Below are 18095 nucleotides of genomic sequence, written 5' to 3' on the forward strand. Positions count from 1 at the left end.
TGCATGGTTGTTTTTCCTGTTTGTCTCTGTGTTGCCCTGCAATGGACTGGTGACCTGACCAAGGTGTACACCCATAGACAGCTGGAGGTAGGCACCAGCACCCCTCGTGACCCCAAGCTGGGATAAGCATGACAGAAAATAATGGATAGATGGGATTTTTTTTAATTTTGTTTTTCAGATCAATTCTCTTCACTTCTGGAGGCGCGTTTTCCTCTGTAGTAATGAACAAAGATGTATTTCTATTCTTAATGGACATTTAATCAATTAGAGTACAGTAATTTCAGACAGAAAAACCTACAAAGAAGTGCTTTGTTAATTTTTTTTTATGTATTGAACCATCCTTCCATTTTCTCCAGCTTATACCATCAGGGTCACGGTGGGGCCGGTGATTATCTCTGGCAGTTTATGGGAAAAAGGAGGGGTTATAGCCTGGACAGATTGCCAGTCTGTCGCAGTGTAACACACAGTCACACACCTGAGGACAATTTAAAGATCCTATCAGTCTAACTGTCATGCTTTTGGACAGTGGAAGGAAGATGGAGTACCCATAGAGAATGCATGCATGTACAGGGAGAACATGGAACCTCCATATGTGAGGAGCCTTTAGGTTGTTATTATTATTTTTTCTTTACAGATATATTGATCCAGAAACTATTTTTATGCAGCTAATCTGAGCTTTAATTTGGGAACATTGAGTCAACAAACATGTGGGCCAGATAAAGCCACCCTAGCCACCAGAGCAATCAGAGAAAGCTAACAGAATCTGTGGCGAAGAAAACAAGATGCTGTCGTTTGGAGCAGATTGATGAGGGGGGGAGAAAGGGAGTGATGGAGGGATAAAAAAAAAAAATCCAAATCTCCAGTTCAATGCTTAGAGGTTTTAGGTAGGTCAGTGACCCACATCCCAGTGCCCTCTGTAAGACCCCAACACAGGGGAAACACACAGGCTGCATTGATGGGATAAGTTGTTCAGATTCACTTAGATGAAAGGTTGTGGTTAAAGGACAGTGGGTGAGCTTGTGTGCGTGATGGTGTGTGTTATAAAGGATGAAAGAAAAAGAGATCAATGTGTTGCTTTGTGTCCAGAGTTTAAGATGGCAGAAAACGACTTGAGCCTGGCTTCACAAACACAAAATAATCACCTTCAGCAGAATTTAAGACTTTTAGTCCGATTTCAAGTATAAAAAAGGAGACAACATCACTTTTAACAACAAACAATGAACCTGGCTTTTAGGTCTATAACCTGAGTCAGCTCAAGGGCACATTGGTGTCACTTTATTGCAGCTAAATGCAGAATGTATGTAATCAAAAAGTGTGTACACAGGAGGAGACGACTGTTCACATTAAGAGGAAAAACAAGAACAAAGTTAACAAAGTCAGGATATTTGATACTTTTACCAACCACACAAGCACATGACAAAACATTCAGCCTTAAAGATTTTAGCTCGTTGCTAATTAGCTTATAGCTATTAGCATTAGCTCATTGAATTTAAGTTTATTCTCATATAAGGAAAACAATCTCCACTAAAGATTTTTCAATAAAATAATATCAAGTCACCTACAGTATTCATAAACATAACACTTTAAACTGTGAGGTTCCAAAATGTAAGTTTTTTTGAATTTTTTTTAACATAGTTACTTTTTAAGAAGCATATTAAGAATTTATTTCACTGTACTTTGGCATCAGCAGCAGGACTCTCATGATGATTTTACACTTTAAAAGTCATTGTAATAGCAATCTCACAGTGTAGGCCTACTGTGGAAAAGCTGTCATTTCACCCTAAATTGGTGGCTAACACTAGCGCTAACGCTGTGCTCAGACTGAACAGGTTTTAGGTGTCAGATGTGCAGAGTTTACATGCATCAAAGAATCGCTTAAAGTGTTTTGAATATTAGCCGTGGTGCATTGCAAGCTTTGAAGTAGATGTGGGAGCTGGAGGAGAGAGAGTCACTGCATCCAAGCACTGATCACTGCTTCTGCAGACATGTAAAACCAGGAAAAATACATGAAAATGAACAAAAATATATATTTAAAGGTGGTAAACTTCATTAGCCTTACAATGAAAACCATTTTTTCATGTACAAATAAAGTAGAAATTGCTCTGATGACTCCAGTAAACGTTTCTTACTGAACTGTGGTAAAAGAGTTTATAATTAATACCTATTTCAACTTGAGATGTCAACACTTACCTGTGTAACGTTTAATTTTATATACTCATCTTTTTGAGCTTTTACGACATACCTGAACAACACTTTATTTTCACTTTGAGCTCCTACAAATGGCAGCAGGAAATCCTAAAACACAGATTACATTTTGAGGTTTACTTTAAAAGAAATGTTTAATCATTCGTCAGTGTTCCTACTCCTATAGCTTCATAGCTGGTCTGTGTTAGCCACAGCCATTTCTGCTTTCTGGTTTCTCCTCTTGCTCTGATCTCCTCTGCTCCTGTCCGAGCTCCAGAGCTCCTCCTCACATTGTCTCTTGGAAAATATCTGAATCAACTATCAAAATTGCAAGATCTGCAAAAAAAAAAAAAAGTTGACGGGTGATTGCAATCTTTATTTTTTCTCGTTTAATCATCAGCCTAAATATATTTTACTGCTCTGTTGAAAGGCGTAAGGGTAGCACACATGGTGCACTGTGGGGGACTTATCAATTAATGCACCTCAGTTGGTGCCTTTCACAAACATTAGATTGAGCTGAGGTGAGCAGATTGAGGCATTGGATACATTTCTGAGACTTTTTTAATGCTTCTGAACAGAAAACATTATTTAAATGGCTGGTGGGTATTTCACCTCTAAGAGTCAAACTATAGCCAGACATTGGTGTTGTGGAAAATTATACAATCTTAATAGTTTTTAATATATACCACAGATAGAAATGTTGTCCTGTCTCAGTTTTTACTGTTGTAGAAACATTTTTGTCTCAGTATTGTTATGATTACTGGGAGGAGGATATGACTCAATGTCTCGAAGAGAAGGTGTTGCATCAGCCTTAGTGTTGTCATGTACTGACTTCTTCAATTCTATTAAAGGGCTGTTATCAGAGCTTTTCTATGGATCATGTTGATCTTTTGGTCAGTAATAACCCAAGTTGTCCAGTGCCTGCCCCTTTTGGGAAAAAAGTTAAGAAAGTATAAGTCAGGCAGACCTACCTGCTTTATACCCCAGCTGCAAAACATAACACTCAATGATTTGAAAAAATGTTGTTCTAGCAAAGTAACTTATCTTACTTGTGTGTTAAGGCATATAAAAATGTCTGGTTAAAGATAAAATAGCATTGTTTTTGTTTGATTGAGACTATCAGGAATACCCAGTGATTTATGTTTTGTAATGACTCAGAACAGAGGGACCCAACATTCAGGCAAGACAGTGGGATAACTTAAAAAATGTTTATCAAAGCGGCAGCGCCTAAGAGAGGCAGGTAACTCTGGTGAGAGGAAACACAAGTTAGTGACCACGAAAACCTGACGTAGGATGATCTGAACACGTGAGTAATTAACCTGGTTTAGAGTTCAGACTGTGCCCAGAGAAAAAGGTCGATACAAGCCGGTCAGCTAACAAGACACAGGGCTTGCAGCACAGAGATCCTGGCGCCAAAGCCTTGAAGGACACAGAACTGACAGGAGATCAGATCTGAGCAGATGACAGAGGAAGGCAGGAGGCAGATCCAGGTTCAGTCCACAGTAGAATTCCAACAGAATCCAAAGACAGGTCAGCCAAACAGATCAAAACTGGGTCAAACAAGCTGAAAGGTTGGAAGAGAGAAACGGGTCAGGATCAGGTAATCAGAACACTATTAGTAACTCTCACTAAAGGCTCAAAAATAATCTGGCACTGATGGCTGTTTAAACAGAAGCAGGAGCAGGTGGATCAGATGAGCAGTGATGAGAAACAGGGTAGTTTTAGACAGGTGAATGAAATGAGCTATTAAGCCAGCCATCAGTGCCAGGATCATGACATGTTTAGCACCAGGCTAACAAAGATCCTCCTCATGTCAAACAATGATATACATTCCAATAATATTTATTAGCGATTTTTTTATCAGCATTTTCACTAGTACAATTATATCAGAGGAACTCCTCCCCAAGGTTAGCTATGCCACACCAGATGGCTCTAAGCAATACAGAGAAATACAATTTTACATATTTTAACAAACTAAAGAACCAATTTTTTTACATTTTTCTGGGACCTATTTTTGTGGTGCTTTAAGGGTTTAACATACTGCTAGCCTGGCCAGCAAATCTGCTAACACTGTATACATGGCATATCCTAATAAAGGTGTTCAATGACATCAGAATAAATTCAACTGTGGAAGAACCACAAAGCTGGTATTACTGGACCTCAATTCAGCATTTGAAACAGTTAACCCGGTACCTGGGGAACCGGGTTGTCCTTACTGGTCAATCTCTGGACTGGTTTAAATTCTACCTGATGGACAGGGACTTATTTGTCAGTCTGTCACTTTTCATCAGAGGCCACTTAAATCACAAATGGCGTTCCCCAAGGCTCCATCTTAGGGGCCCTTTTATTTAATATCTATATGGTCCCCCCCCCCAACTCCGATAACAATAAGATAGGTAATCATGTCCTATATGGACCAGGCTCACATACTGCTACCTGTGAAATCTTCAAAAGGGTCTGAGGGTCTTCTGTGTATTCCAGACATTACAAGGATATAGAAACAGTTTTATCAAGGCGGCCTAACTCCGAATTCATCAAAAACTGAAGGTTGGTCAGGCCCCCTACTGAGGCTATGGGGTACCTCTCTCGTCATTTATTGACACAAAAGGTGCATGAGAGGTTTTGGTCAGAACTTGCAAGAGTAGCACTAATCCATTCCTCACCCTATCCTCTAAACCTGAACATTAGTATGGGCCTTACTGTACCTTCCTAAAGCTACAAACAACAACTTTGTAGGCTAAAATCTTAGTCCCAGGTGTGACACAATGTCAGCAACCCACGGTGAGAAGGTCTGAACGATATCTAAATTTGATTCATGGTAAAACTTGTTTTCATTGTTCCCATTGCCTCTTTAGGAACTCTACATACTGCATGAAAGTGTCCATGTCGATGACTGTGGAGGAGAGCGATGAGGGGAAATGCTTTAGCAGCAAAATCCGGCATCTGGAGATGGCCGAGGTAACCCACAGCAAAATGATTACCTGTCCTGATATAGAGGACTATCTGGCTCCCTACAAACAACCGCAGATGACCTGGTATAAGGTAAGGCACAATGACCGAATGGCATGGCATATCTACCCAGAGACTGCTTCTCTGATATTGGTGCTGTTTCTTTCTTCTGTTAGGAATGTGAGCGAGTGGAATGGAGGAGCTCTGTTACTGTTAACACCACACATATTTGGATTCCCGAGGTGGAGGAGGGCGACGGGGGGAACTACACCTGTGAATTGCAGTATGGATCAAGACTGGTGCGACGAACAACGCAACTCAAAGTAACAGGTAGGAAACCGCATGGCTGGATGATCCCGAACAAGGAAAAATATACAACCCAATGTCCTCTTATAATGATGCTGGTGAAGATAAAACAGGACTGCATTTAACGTGAAGTGGTAACTAGTCTAGTCTGGCCGGTCATTATTCGTGCATACTGTTGCAATCAAATGGAATTAGAATGTCAGAAAGATAATAGCACAGCTACATGGTAGCCGGGGCAGCACGCAGCCAATTAACATATTTCATTGGCACAGGCGGCAGTAGGAAATAGTTAAAGATGTGTACCTGGGGTTAAAAAGTTATTATTTGGTATTAGTTCAAATTTCAGCTGTCCCAGCATGCACTGCGGCAGCAGCAGATTTCAATGAAATTCTCATTTGAAGTTAAAAGTTCTTTCTGTTGCTGTTGTTCAATAAAAGTGTTTTTTAAGATCATTTGAGCGAGAATATTATAAGCGTGTCTATATGGTCCATTTACCAGTTTAATGCGTGATAAAAAAACTAATTCCGAAGTTGAGAGGGCCACGATAACAATCGGACCTCCGAGGGTAATGGCAGCCAGGGCTAACGTTAGCCCGTCTGCAGCAGCCCTCTCTCTGCATAGCTGTGTGTGAACTACCGCTGGCTCTGATGGGGATTTTTTGTTTTATTTGGTAAAATGTTCATTTGATTTGTGTTTATCTGACTGTGTTCATTAATATTCCCCTACTAAATGAAAAAAGCAAGAATTTATTATTATCTAGAGACTATTAATAATGGGAGGAAATGCAGCTCCAGACGAGCAGAGCGTGTGGTGACGTCATCAGTACGCTTCTGTTCCTACTGACCCAGATTTATGCTGCGTACTCCCGTTCTCCTAAAGTCCATACTTTCCTGTGTTCTTCTCAAGAACATACTTGGTGAAAACACAAGTCGGTACTCTCATTCTAGTGAATTGAGAAACGGCGTATCTCAATTTCACAAGTCTGCTCTAATGCATGCTGGGTAAAAAGGGCGGGGCGAGAACAACCCTGGGGCTTTGTTTGTTCTCGCTCTTCTTGTTCTTGTGAATTGGAGCAGTACTAGGGCTGAGGCTGTAGACCTTTTTCGAGTACACGAGCACATGAGAACACACAAGTACAAATATTGAGAAACGGCCATCTTAGCTCTAAAAATTGCAGAAAAGCATTGTTAACTTATGCGCCTGCCTCCCGCACTGTGAATGTTCCAGCCTTTTTTAGGCCCCGTCCACACGAAGTCAAAACGAACACNAGGGCGCACCGCACCATAGGGCGCACCGCACATTTTGAGGGAAAAAAAGACGTTTAAGTGCGCCTTATAGTCGTGAAAATACGGTATATATATATATATATATATATATATATATATATATATATATACCCCGGTAATACCATGCTGTTGTTCAATAAAAGTATTTTTTAAGATCATTTGAGCGAGAATATTATAAGCGTGTCTACAGTATATGGTCCATTTACCGATTTAATGCATGATAAAAAAACAAATTCCGAAGTTGAGATGACCACGACAACAATCGGACCTCCGAGGGTAATGGTAGCCAGGGCTAACATTAGCCTGTCTGCAGCAGCCCTCTCTCTGCATAGCTGTGTGTGAAGGACCGCTAGCCTGATGGGGATCTTTTTGTATTATGTGGATAAATGTTCATTTGATTTGTGTTTATCTGACTGTGTTCATTATCATTCCCCCACTAAATTAAAAAAAGTAAGAATTTATTATTATCAAGAGACTATTAATAATAGAAGCAATGCAGCTCCAGACAAGCAGAGCGTGTGGTGACGTCATCAGTACGCTTCTGTTCCAACTGACCCATATTTATGCTGCGTGCTCCCGTTCTCCCCTAGTCCATACTTTCCTCTGTTCTTCTCAAGAACATCGTGGTGAAAATACGAGTCGGTACTCTCATTCTAGTGAAGTGAGAAATGGCGTATCTCAATTTCACAAGTCTGCTCTGATGCATGATGGGTAAAGAGGGCGGGGCGAGAACAACCCTGGGGCTTTGTCTGTTCTCGCTGTTTTTGTTCTTGTGAATTGGAGCAGTACTAGAACTGAGGCTGTAGACGTTTTTCGAGTACACGAGCACATGAGAATGCATAAGTACAGATATTGAGAAACAGCCATCTTAGCTCTAAAAATTGCAGAAAAGCAGTGTTAACTTATGCGCCTGCCTCCCGCGCTGTGAATGTTCCAGCCTTTTTTAGACAGCAGAGTAGTGAGCTTTACCAGACTGACTTACACCCCTTAATGTTAGCCTAGCTGGCCAGGCATGGTTTTAAATGCAAACCAACAGGTTTTAAAATGAAGAATTCCAGTTTAGATGGAGGATTCCTTTAAAGGCATGAAGTCTTTATTACATCAGCACATTTATAAATAAACACATCATGGACTCCAACAGAAAGGATATATTCAGCTAGGTATCAGCTAGGTATGATCCAAGAAACAGGACAAAAAAACATAATTCACAAAACACAAAACACATGACACTTCTGAAACCTGAACCTGTGGTATGAACTAAAGAGAATAAAGCATTGGGGAAAAGTCAAAACTGCAAATGACAGAGAAAGGATATGTAAGAAGATGGCTTAGAAGTTCTTCTTGTTCCCAAAGCAGGGTTTCATTCATGACTGAAAGATGTTATAACACTTATGCTAACACTGGCTTTATTAAAAACACCTCCTAACACTGAATTTTAACCTCTAAATAAACATATTTAAACTCAAGGTCATTTATTTCAACAGCTTTTAACCCTTCATCCATGCATGTATGTAAGGATTATATATGATCAGCATTTTTACAAGCTAAAAAGAATGAAATGAACCTTTTGTACGAACAGCTCCCCCCCCTTCTCTGAGCATGTAACAGCTCTGCTAACTCCTGAGCATCCATTATGCTGACAGACGACTGGACTCAGCAATGCTCCATTCATCATTACTGCAGCATTTTTTTAAAGTTTCTTTAAGCACACTTTACAAAAGTGCCCTAAAGCTGTTCAGAAGTTTTTTTTGTTCCGGTCTTTTCCGTAATTTAGTGGCTTAAAACATAAAATCCTTCAAGCTTCATTGAGTTTGGATCATTTTATTCTGATGTGGCAGTAACTTCTGCACTCTGTTGTTTTGCTCTTTTAGGTGCATTTCAGGGACATGGTTGCCTTTATCTTGTCGCTGTGCCATATTATTGGTTAATCTGAGCAATAGCTTAAAATATAACAGGTACATTCACTTCATAAACATTTTTAACAGTGTGGTTCTTATAAATCTAATCTCCTCAGTGCTCCAGTTATAATTCAGACTGGCAGATTTCCTCAAGTGCTTTAAAGTGCCATGATTAGCACTATGTTAAAGCAGGTACGGCTGGAACAATGTCCTTTTAGAGTGTGCTCTGAAACATTTCCCGCTCCATTTCACCAGACTTTTTTTTTTTAAATCCCAGAGCCATAGCCAGTGCCGTTTTCATCCAGCACTTTGCGCTGTGCTTCACATGCGCAGCTACCTCCTGCAAAGCAGAGCTGACATGAACAGGCAGTGCTTAATTTTTCAGCGAATCATTCACAACACTGCCTGGGTTTTCCTTCATCACTGCAGAGGAGAAAAGAGCAAAAAAAACTCACTGGTTCCTTTATATTTTCTCACTGAACTTTCTTTACATACATTTAAATGAATTTTATTAGTTTGGTTGTTAAAAGTATTCTATGATCCATATAATGTCCAGCATTGTTATCAGGGAGGGTTTTTATTCCTACATACAGAACTGAATGAGAGAAGACAGTATCATTTGGTGTTTTATCCACAACTCAAACAGAACAAAGAGATAAAGAAGTAAAAGGTTTATCTGCAAGAGAACATAGGTTGGTTTTAAACACATAGAATCTTTGATTGTCATAAATACAAAGAAAATCAAATTTTGCTGATGTACAAGAATATAATAGTTATTACTTTTAGATATGGAATGAATACATACACTGTAAAACCTCTTCTACAGCAGTGTTTGTCTTGGGGGGTTGTGCCTCCTAGTGGCAGATGGCCGCTCACACTGAGTCTGGTTCTGCTGGAGGTTTCTTCCTGTTCTTCCTCTCCACTGTCGCTACAAGCATGCTTAGTGTGAGGGATTGCCTTTGAGTCAATGAGTTGATGCAATCAACTGGTTTTCCTTAGATAGAAAAACTTTGAACCAATTTGACTGTATGATCTGGTTGAATTCTAATGTGCCTTAAGATGACATGTGTGGTGAATTGGCACTATATAAATAAACTGAATTGGATTGTAAAAGTAAACTAGAGTGTCGTTTATATAAGATTTCCTTTTTTTAATTAACATTTAATTGGGCAAAGTAACAACTACAGTGTTGCTTAAGCTATACGTATATAGAAAAACATGATGTGTTACTTTAACAGGTACCAAACTTATGGTAAAAGTAATAGCTAAAATCTTAACTCCCTCTGTAATAATAACTGGCGTCTCGTTTTCCAGCTGGTCTTCGGCTCTTCACAACCACTATTGAGCATTTTTGCTTTGGATAAACTTTACAAGCACAAGTGCACTCTCACAAACAACTACAGGTGCTTGGCTCCAGGTACTTAGAGATTCACTTCCATACAGAAAGCCCATATTCTTATCTTCAGGTAACACACAGTACATGTCAGATTAAATAATACTACTTATACTTCAGTGATGGTATCAAAGTGCTACTTGATTGTACCTCTTATACTGTATCCGCTGGTTGTGTTGTTCTTTTAACATCTCTCTTTGCAGGTGATTTTATTTATCATTGTCTCCCTTTATCTCCTCTTTCTTTTATCTTTTCTCCTTTTTCCTGTTTTTTCATTCCTGCTCTACTTTCTCATGGCAGAGTCCATATAATCTGTAATACTCCCTGCATGAATTATAATAAAGCTATTTATATGCATAAAGCTGGTATTACTGGACCTCAATTCAGCATTTGAAACAGTTAATCACTACATTTTATCAGAGCACCTGGGGAACCGGGTTGTCCTTACTAGTCAATCTCTGGACTGCTTTAAATCCTATCTAATGGACAGGGACTTATTTGTCAGTCATCTATAAATCAAGCGTAACACACCGTACCGCTCCACTTGTGAAAGTAAAATCTGTTGGGCTCTTTTTGGCATCAAGACAACTATGCTTATTGCCAAATTGCCAGACAGGACACTGTAAAAAAAAAAAAGAAAAAAAGAAAGAAGAAGAAAAACAAAATTCTAGTTAGCATTACCACATCCGGTCTCATCATCTGTGCAACCAGTAATAAATCCAGGTCGACATTAAATATTGTATTTAGGTTATTAACACAGTCATCTACATCTAGGTAAATTGTAATTTGATTACTAACTTATTTTTATTCTTGCATTATTAATGCATGTTAAACTGCATCATAAAAAATGTAAATAAACAACCTTGGTGAGAGAACGGATGTGTTTACCTTCATGCTTCATATTTCTTGTCTGATGTCATCATCAGATTGATGATTGCACTGTGTTTTCTTTATTTCTGTCGTTCCTTATCATATTCTGCACTATATACAATGCAGATACGAGGAAATGTAAACATAAAACCCAAAATGACAATGAATATTTACAAATCCAAATCCAAACAATGCACTTCCGGGAGTAGATCTGGGATGGCCGGTTAGGTACCGACAAATTATACAACAGATAGGATATAAACCCTTTTATTTGCTCAGCAAAGACATCAGCATTTTGCATGCTGTAGTCTTGTAAGCCTTTCCAAGATTAGTGGTCACTTGTTAAGGATCCAAATCCAGAGCTGAACAGGCAGAGATTATTTCTTGCAAAAATTAATTAAATAAAAATACAGAAGACATAATACAGAACCGATCAACAAGAAACTCAACAACTAAAACCAGGAGACACTAGGGAGGAATAAACCCATGGAATGAAGATATCAAGAAACTTAAGCAAATAGTGAATGCAGGGGAGGAGTATATGTGCCAAACACAATAATGAATAGAGTTATCAACAGATTGGGAGCAGCTGTGGACAGAGGCATCTAGAAGGGAGCTAGGGGAAAGGAGATTGACACAAGGGGGCAACAGAGAGTAAACAACAAAAACAACAGACACTAAATCTGTTCCTCATGCTACAGGGTTACCTGTGGAGTACCACAGGGATCAGTGCTAGGACCAATTCTCTTTACTTTATATATGCTCCCAATCGGTAGAACTATTAGACAGCATGGGATTAATTTCAACTCTTAAGCTGATGATACTCAGCTATATCTGTCTATTAGTAGAAGCTAACCCATTACATAGATTACAGGCATGTCTTAAAAACATAAAAAAAAAAAAACAGATGCAATCACCTGGTTTACTTTAGAATGAAAACTTTGAATCAGTTTGACTGTATGGTCTGGTGAACTGTAATGTGCCTTGTCATGACATGTTTATGTGAATTGGCGCTAATAAATAAACTGAATTAAATTTAATTAAATAGAAAGGAAAAAACTTAGAAACAGCAGAATCACATAAATCGAAGTGTAGCTGAAAAGCCAAAGTGAAAATCTAAACTAAAGCAAAAAGTCCCGAAAGGGCAGAATCATTTATAATTTGTGATAGAAATAAATAATTTCAGTCCTTTTTGATTAAGGGCAATCAATGGCGACCCAGATGTATTGCTGGTTGCCCATGATCAGCTGAGCTGATAGTATGAATCAACCTACCGGAACAGATCAGGACACTGATTGCCAGCTGGTAATTAACATGATTGTTAATTTCCATTTAGCATTAGCACACTGGATGGTTGCAAGTCATGGTCTGTGTCACAGAGAAAAAACCTTCATACTTAGGATGTGTGCATCAACACAGAAAAGGAAATCCCAAAGAGACTTAGAGAAGCTGGTAAAGGTTATTACTAACAATAAAATCACTGCTGCACTGAGATGAACTGAAAGTTCACTGAGAGAGGAGCAATAAAATGGTTTGTTAAACGTATGAATGCATGCCAAGTAGCTTTGTACTCCTAGCCAATTTGTTAAATGACCAATTTATGTAAAAAATAGTTTTTTCTGATTTGCAGATTCACTGTTACTAGGAACACATTTATAGTCTGAATAATTGGGATGAACTAATGGAATTTCTTTAGAGGAGATAAAGAACAAAAAATATCTTAAATTACTGGATTCACAATATAAGATTTTCTGTGATTTTGAAAACTGTGTTTTAACATGGAAATAATACAGACTCCTCTATAAACTAAACTCCTCTAAAGAGGTTTATCATTGTCTACAATCCACATGTCTAACCATGACTCCTCCACCCTTTAAACCAAGCATAGGCAAATACCAAATCTGCTATTTACCATATTTTTTATTTTTGTCTAGAAGAATATAAATTAATTTTTCAACTAGTTTCTCATAAGTTGATCCAGTCAGACTGCTTCTGTCTGCTGGCAGCAGGTCTGATCATTCTTTAAACGCTGAATTGAGACTGAAGTAAAAAAATGGCAGAGCCTGAAGATCTGCCCTTGGCTACGGTGTTAAATACACTGAACTGAAATAAAAGCCTTGGAAACAGATTGAAACTGCGACAGGGGAGATACGTCGTAAATTTCTCACTCTCAGTCTGCCTCATTTAAAGCTTCTCTGTTCCTTTTAAATATTTACAGCCCTCTAATTAACCGCTGTACCTTAGGGAAGCGTACACTTGGTTGGGATGGGTTTTCTCCTTTGTTGATGAAGCTGTTTTTTAGCTGGGGTGGGGGTGGGTGGAGGTTTATATGTTGGTGAGGAACATTTTTCCATAGCAGCACTAGTGACATTTTTCCATAGCAGCACTAGTGACTTCTGAAAACATTTAGCTTAGAATTATTTTCTCAAGAGACAAATTTTTTTTATTATTGTGTTTTTGGGGAAAATATTTCTACCTCTTTATGATGCAACCAATTCTTTTCTTTCATTAATTTGACAAATAAACTATTTTGGAAAACTTTGTAAGGTTTTTCCCAAAGATACTTGGCATTGGGTTCAAAGGATTCAGTAATAACACTGCAAAAAATCTAAATCTAGATTTATCTAGAATTTTTTTCTTAAAATAAGTGCATTTGTTCCTGAATTGAGGATGTAAAAGAGACATTTTGCCTATGGAACAAGACAATTCACACTTAAAATAAGAAAACACAATTGCATTGACTTATTTCAAGTGCATATTATCTAATTATCTTATTTTAAGAGTAAAATTACTCATTCAATTGGCAAACTATCTCAATTACCTACTGAAATTAACGGTGAATACACTTAATTCAAGACATTTTTACCTATTTCTAGATCGTTTTTGCAGTGAAAAATCTTTGGACATTATAATATTAGTTGAACCAAAGACGCATCATGACACTCAAGTCTCACTCTTGTCATTTCCTGGAACTTGGCAGCTCTGTGACAGAATTAACGGCTTGTTGCACCACCAGGGAAATGTAAATGTTCCCGCTAAAAGAATGAAAAGACTCTGGGATACAAATTTGTACATTGAATTTTGTGTCCAACCCATGAATTTATTGTGCAAGGTGCTATATGTCACTGAGATTCAGCCAAATCTCACATTTTCTCACTTTTTTCTGATTTCTTTCTATTATCAAGCTTATTCTGAATACAGAGAACCGTTTACAGCAACATATCGTGAGGTTGGTCTATTCAGTTGTCAATAAAAAATAGTTTGATGTGTTCTGATCTGCTTATTAAATCAAGCCGCAGCTTCTGTTGGAGCTTTTTGCTTGGCTTTAAGCTCAATCCAAACAGCCTGCCTGTATCTGGGGAAAAATCGATAGCAAAATAACAACAACAAGGACTCAGATTTCCTTGTTAGGATATAAAGAACTTGTTAACCAGAGATTCAAGTGTTTGCTGTGAAGATCAAAAGGATCTTTTTCTTTTATTATTCATATTTATGTGTTACAGTGCTGCAGCACAAGTCCACAAAACAAGCATTTTTTTCCCGAAGTCTGAGAAAATACCCATTAAATGTTAGTGTGTGCGTACTAAATGAAAACAAACGACTGTTTCCTTTGTGAAAGTATGTAGTGAGCTCATTATCTAAATAAATTCCCTGTTAGCAGCTCTAAACATTCAATCCATGGTTTTGCATGTTTTTATTTATTTATTTTTTTTCTATATCATTGTTTTACTGTTTTATTTTCACTCCAGTCTGCTTTTCTAGCACACCTGAGGTCTGTAGTTAGCAGGATTATTGGGTTCCCATGGCAACTTTGGGTTCACAGGGAGCATGGTTCACGCTACTTGATTTCAGCTAAAAAAGCCCCAGCTTAAAAAAACAAGTGGCAATAAAAATGATTAAAGACAAGGGTAAAACTAGACTCACAAGGGTAAGATATGTTTTTTTCAGGACCTTTTTATTTTATGTGAGTAAACTCTGATATATAGTGAACACTATATCAGTCTTAATCACAATCATTGTGTGCTCTGTCTTATGGTATATCCCTCCTCTGTGTTACCTTAACAACCTTATAAATGAACAACAATCCTCCAACTATCACTTCACTCATTTTGGACCACATTTCTGCTCAGAAAACTACAATATTTAAAACTTTAGAACGCTCAGATGGACAATGATGTCCCAATGCTGGGACGCGCTGCTGGACCTCTGGATGACGCCCCCCATAGAGTTTCCATGTAAATTAGATGCTCGTCACCCTAAATGTGTTCACTGTCAACGCACCATTACAAAAAGAATGTAAAAATACTAAGAAACTTAAAAAGTACAGCCATTTAAGTTCTCCACTTACCAGTGGTCTTTTTAATTTTTTTTTTTCCAAAATATTTTTTATGAAATTTTAGCATTCTTATAAACACACACTAAAGGAAAGTACAGCACAGTATATAAAAACTAATCCAAACATAAACCAAATTAAAATTACAACAATGTAACAGAGAGTACAAAACTATAAATAATAAAAATTAAAAATTAAATGCTTCTCAGTTGGTATTAGTAGTGATTACATTTGACATCACATCATCTCCATCCTCTTCCAGAAATATAAAAATGGGTACCATATCTCCTCAAATTTGTTGTATTTACATTTCACTTTATGTAAGTTCTTTTTTCCAGGACCATGTTATTTGTCATTTACATGTGGTGGCATTTAAATTTTAATTCAAAAGGTTTTCAGCTATACTGCTGTTTCTGAAGTAATTATTCATTCAGCCTCAAACAATCTTGGATCTTTGCTAATTAATTAAAAATAATATCTTGTAACACTACCAAATACATTTTCTCACCTACACAATTTAATTTAAAAAATTTTTAAGGCCTCAGCTTTTAAAGAGCATAAACATCATTGATATAATGATCAACTTTCATCCTAATTTAACACATTCAAATACAGTCTGTGTTTAGGAAAGGTTTGACCAACATCTTAACATTAATGTTGATTCTATCAATTAAATACGGTAAGCGTCTCTCTTCACCCTTTTTGTAAATAGGCAGGTAAACAATTAGGTCAGATAACAGGGCAGTGATCATGACACATTTCAAATGAGTTAAACGCTTAATCTTTTCTTTAAATCAAAGCACAATCATTTTCTATATGTATTATTATTTGTGGTGCCAGAGACATTCTATGTAAGTGATTTCCTCAGTCATATGATCTATCAGTAATCAAATATTGATGATTATGTAGCAGCTTCAGCAGGGAGGCCCAGATGTCCCTCTCCCCAGCCACAGTAGTAGAAAAGGTAGTAGATTATCTCTTAGATGCTGTTTTCCATCACTGCTCTATGAACCTTGAATTAAAGTGAACAAACAGGCAGACAGACACTCTTAAACCAACAAATCTCTTTAGTATTACTCTTTTTCTAGAGATAATCTATGTCAGGCATAAATTGAAGCAAACTCAAGTCTGCCCATTTCATTGCTCCTGTGGTATAGATGTAGTATAGAACCACAGTAAAAGGCTGGTCGGTGCAATATTTCTAAGTTGTTATTTATTATTTTCTATGGAGCTTTCCCCCTGCTTACTTCTTGGTGATAAACCCATATGCCTCTTGTTTTCTCCCCCCCCTCCTTTCATACACTCTTTTTACCCAAACCCATTTTAAAAAAGGCTCATCCATATTTTAGAAGCATTTCAAAGTAAAATGTGTGTTGGCAAAGTACACAGCATTCAGGCTAAATTTAACTGCTGAACATTTCTGTGCTGGAGAACCTTATTGTGTGAGATAAAAAAAAGACAGTGTGTGAGAGAAAACAAAGAGAACAGGAGAAATATGGAGACAATTTAATGTGGTGTAAAACGTTTGTTAAATCAATACACTATTGTCTGTTCAAATATTTGCTCCACACAGCAGTTTTGCCTCTTCAACATTCTCAAATGCAGTTCAAAATGTAGGGCAGCAGATAGTTTTATGAGTACTTTGCTCTTACCTTTAAATCCATCTTTTACTTTTAAGCTTCTTCTTATTTAATAATTACCTGGTCATTCAGGATCTGATCTATTTACTGTTTTTATTCTGGTAAAATGAATGTATGTCATAGTTCTTCCGCATCTTTTCAGACTTGTATTTGCCCATATAGTTCTGTATTTATTAGTGTTGCACTGATAACGATACCATTATCGGGCGGGGCCCCGATCCAGTGCGAAAATTATATTGATATTGGCGAGTACCAACAAATAGGGCACTGATACCATTTTGAGAACCAAAAGTTTCTTCAACTATTGTCACCCATTCCAGGTAGGCAATAAAAGGTTCTACTGGATTCACTTTGTATTAGTCTTTTTCCTGCTTTACAAAGGTAGGCAGCAGCTTGACAAAGCCATGATGGCAATTATTTTACATCCAAGTAGTATGCAGTTCTTCATATATACACACACACATTAATTTCAAACAGATGGTATTGGGATGCTATCGGCCAATACTGCACAGCCAGGTATCGGTATTGGGGCCAAAAAATGGCATCGGCCCAACAGAGGCGTAGGCAGAACATTTTAATAAGGGTGGCCAGGCAATAACCATCGTACACTGAGGGGGGGCCGAAAGTGGAGAGGTGCCAGAACCTCTGGGTCAATCTGCACTGTTCCAACAGGAAAATTAATGAGCACAATGTCCATATTTTCTAAATGAAGACAAAATATTCTTTCCTACAACCTTTGCTAAAAAATAGACGCATATAATTAAACATCTTCCTAGATAAAATGTATAGTTGATACTAGGGATGCACGATATTGGGATTTTAGCCGATATTCGATATGCCGATATTTTAAAACTCATGTAGCCGATAACCGATATCGATACCGATGTTGAAGCTGGATAAAAATAAGTATTGAAGTCATATTGAAGTCATTGAAAATCGCAGTTTTGTTATCCATTTCTGACACTTTGAAAAATAATATACTCAAATATATTTTCATATGCTGATATCAAATTTATTTTTAAAAACGCGATATCGATCCATTTTACTTTCAAAATCTTGTGAAATTTCATCATTCTGTTACAAACTCTCGTGATATTTAACAAATTCTTGTGAGATTTTGTTAGTAAAATAGATCGATACCGCGTCAATATGTCAACATATAAAAATATGGCAAAATTTCGTGAATTTTCGGGGGATTTCGTAGCATAACGATGACATATAGCAATATTTCATTAG

The 18095-nt window shown here is 37.6% G+C and overlaps 1 protein-coding gene across 1 annotated transcript in view; it reads left to right on the top strand.

The window, feature by feature from the left end:
* LOC107094883 (X-linked interleukin-1 receptor accessory protein-like 2) overlaps window positions 1–18095 on the top strand; it is a 508168-nt gene that overhangs the window by 289029 nt on the left and 201044 nt on the right. The window contains exons 4-5 of the mRNA XM_015390765.1: window positions 5040–5226; window positions 5310–5463. Of these exons, the coding sequence (XP_015246251.1) occupies window positions 5040–5226; window positions 5310–5463 (341 nt within the window). The remainder of the gene's footprint in view (window positions 1–5039; window positions 5227–5309; window positions 5464–18095) is intronic.

This window comes from Cyprinodon variegatus, unplaced genomic scaffold (genome assembly GCF_000732505.1).
Source record: "Cyprinodon variegatus isolate N-32 unplaced genomic scaffold, C_variegatus-1.0 Scaffold511, whole genome shotgun sequence".
NCBI lineage: Eukaryota > Metazoa > Chordata > Actinopteri > Cyprinodontiformes > Cyprinodontidae > Cyprinodon > Cyprinodon variegatus.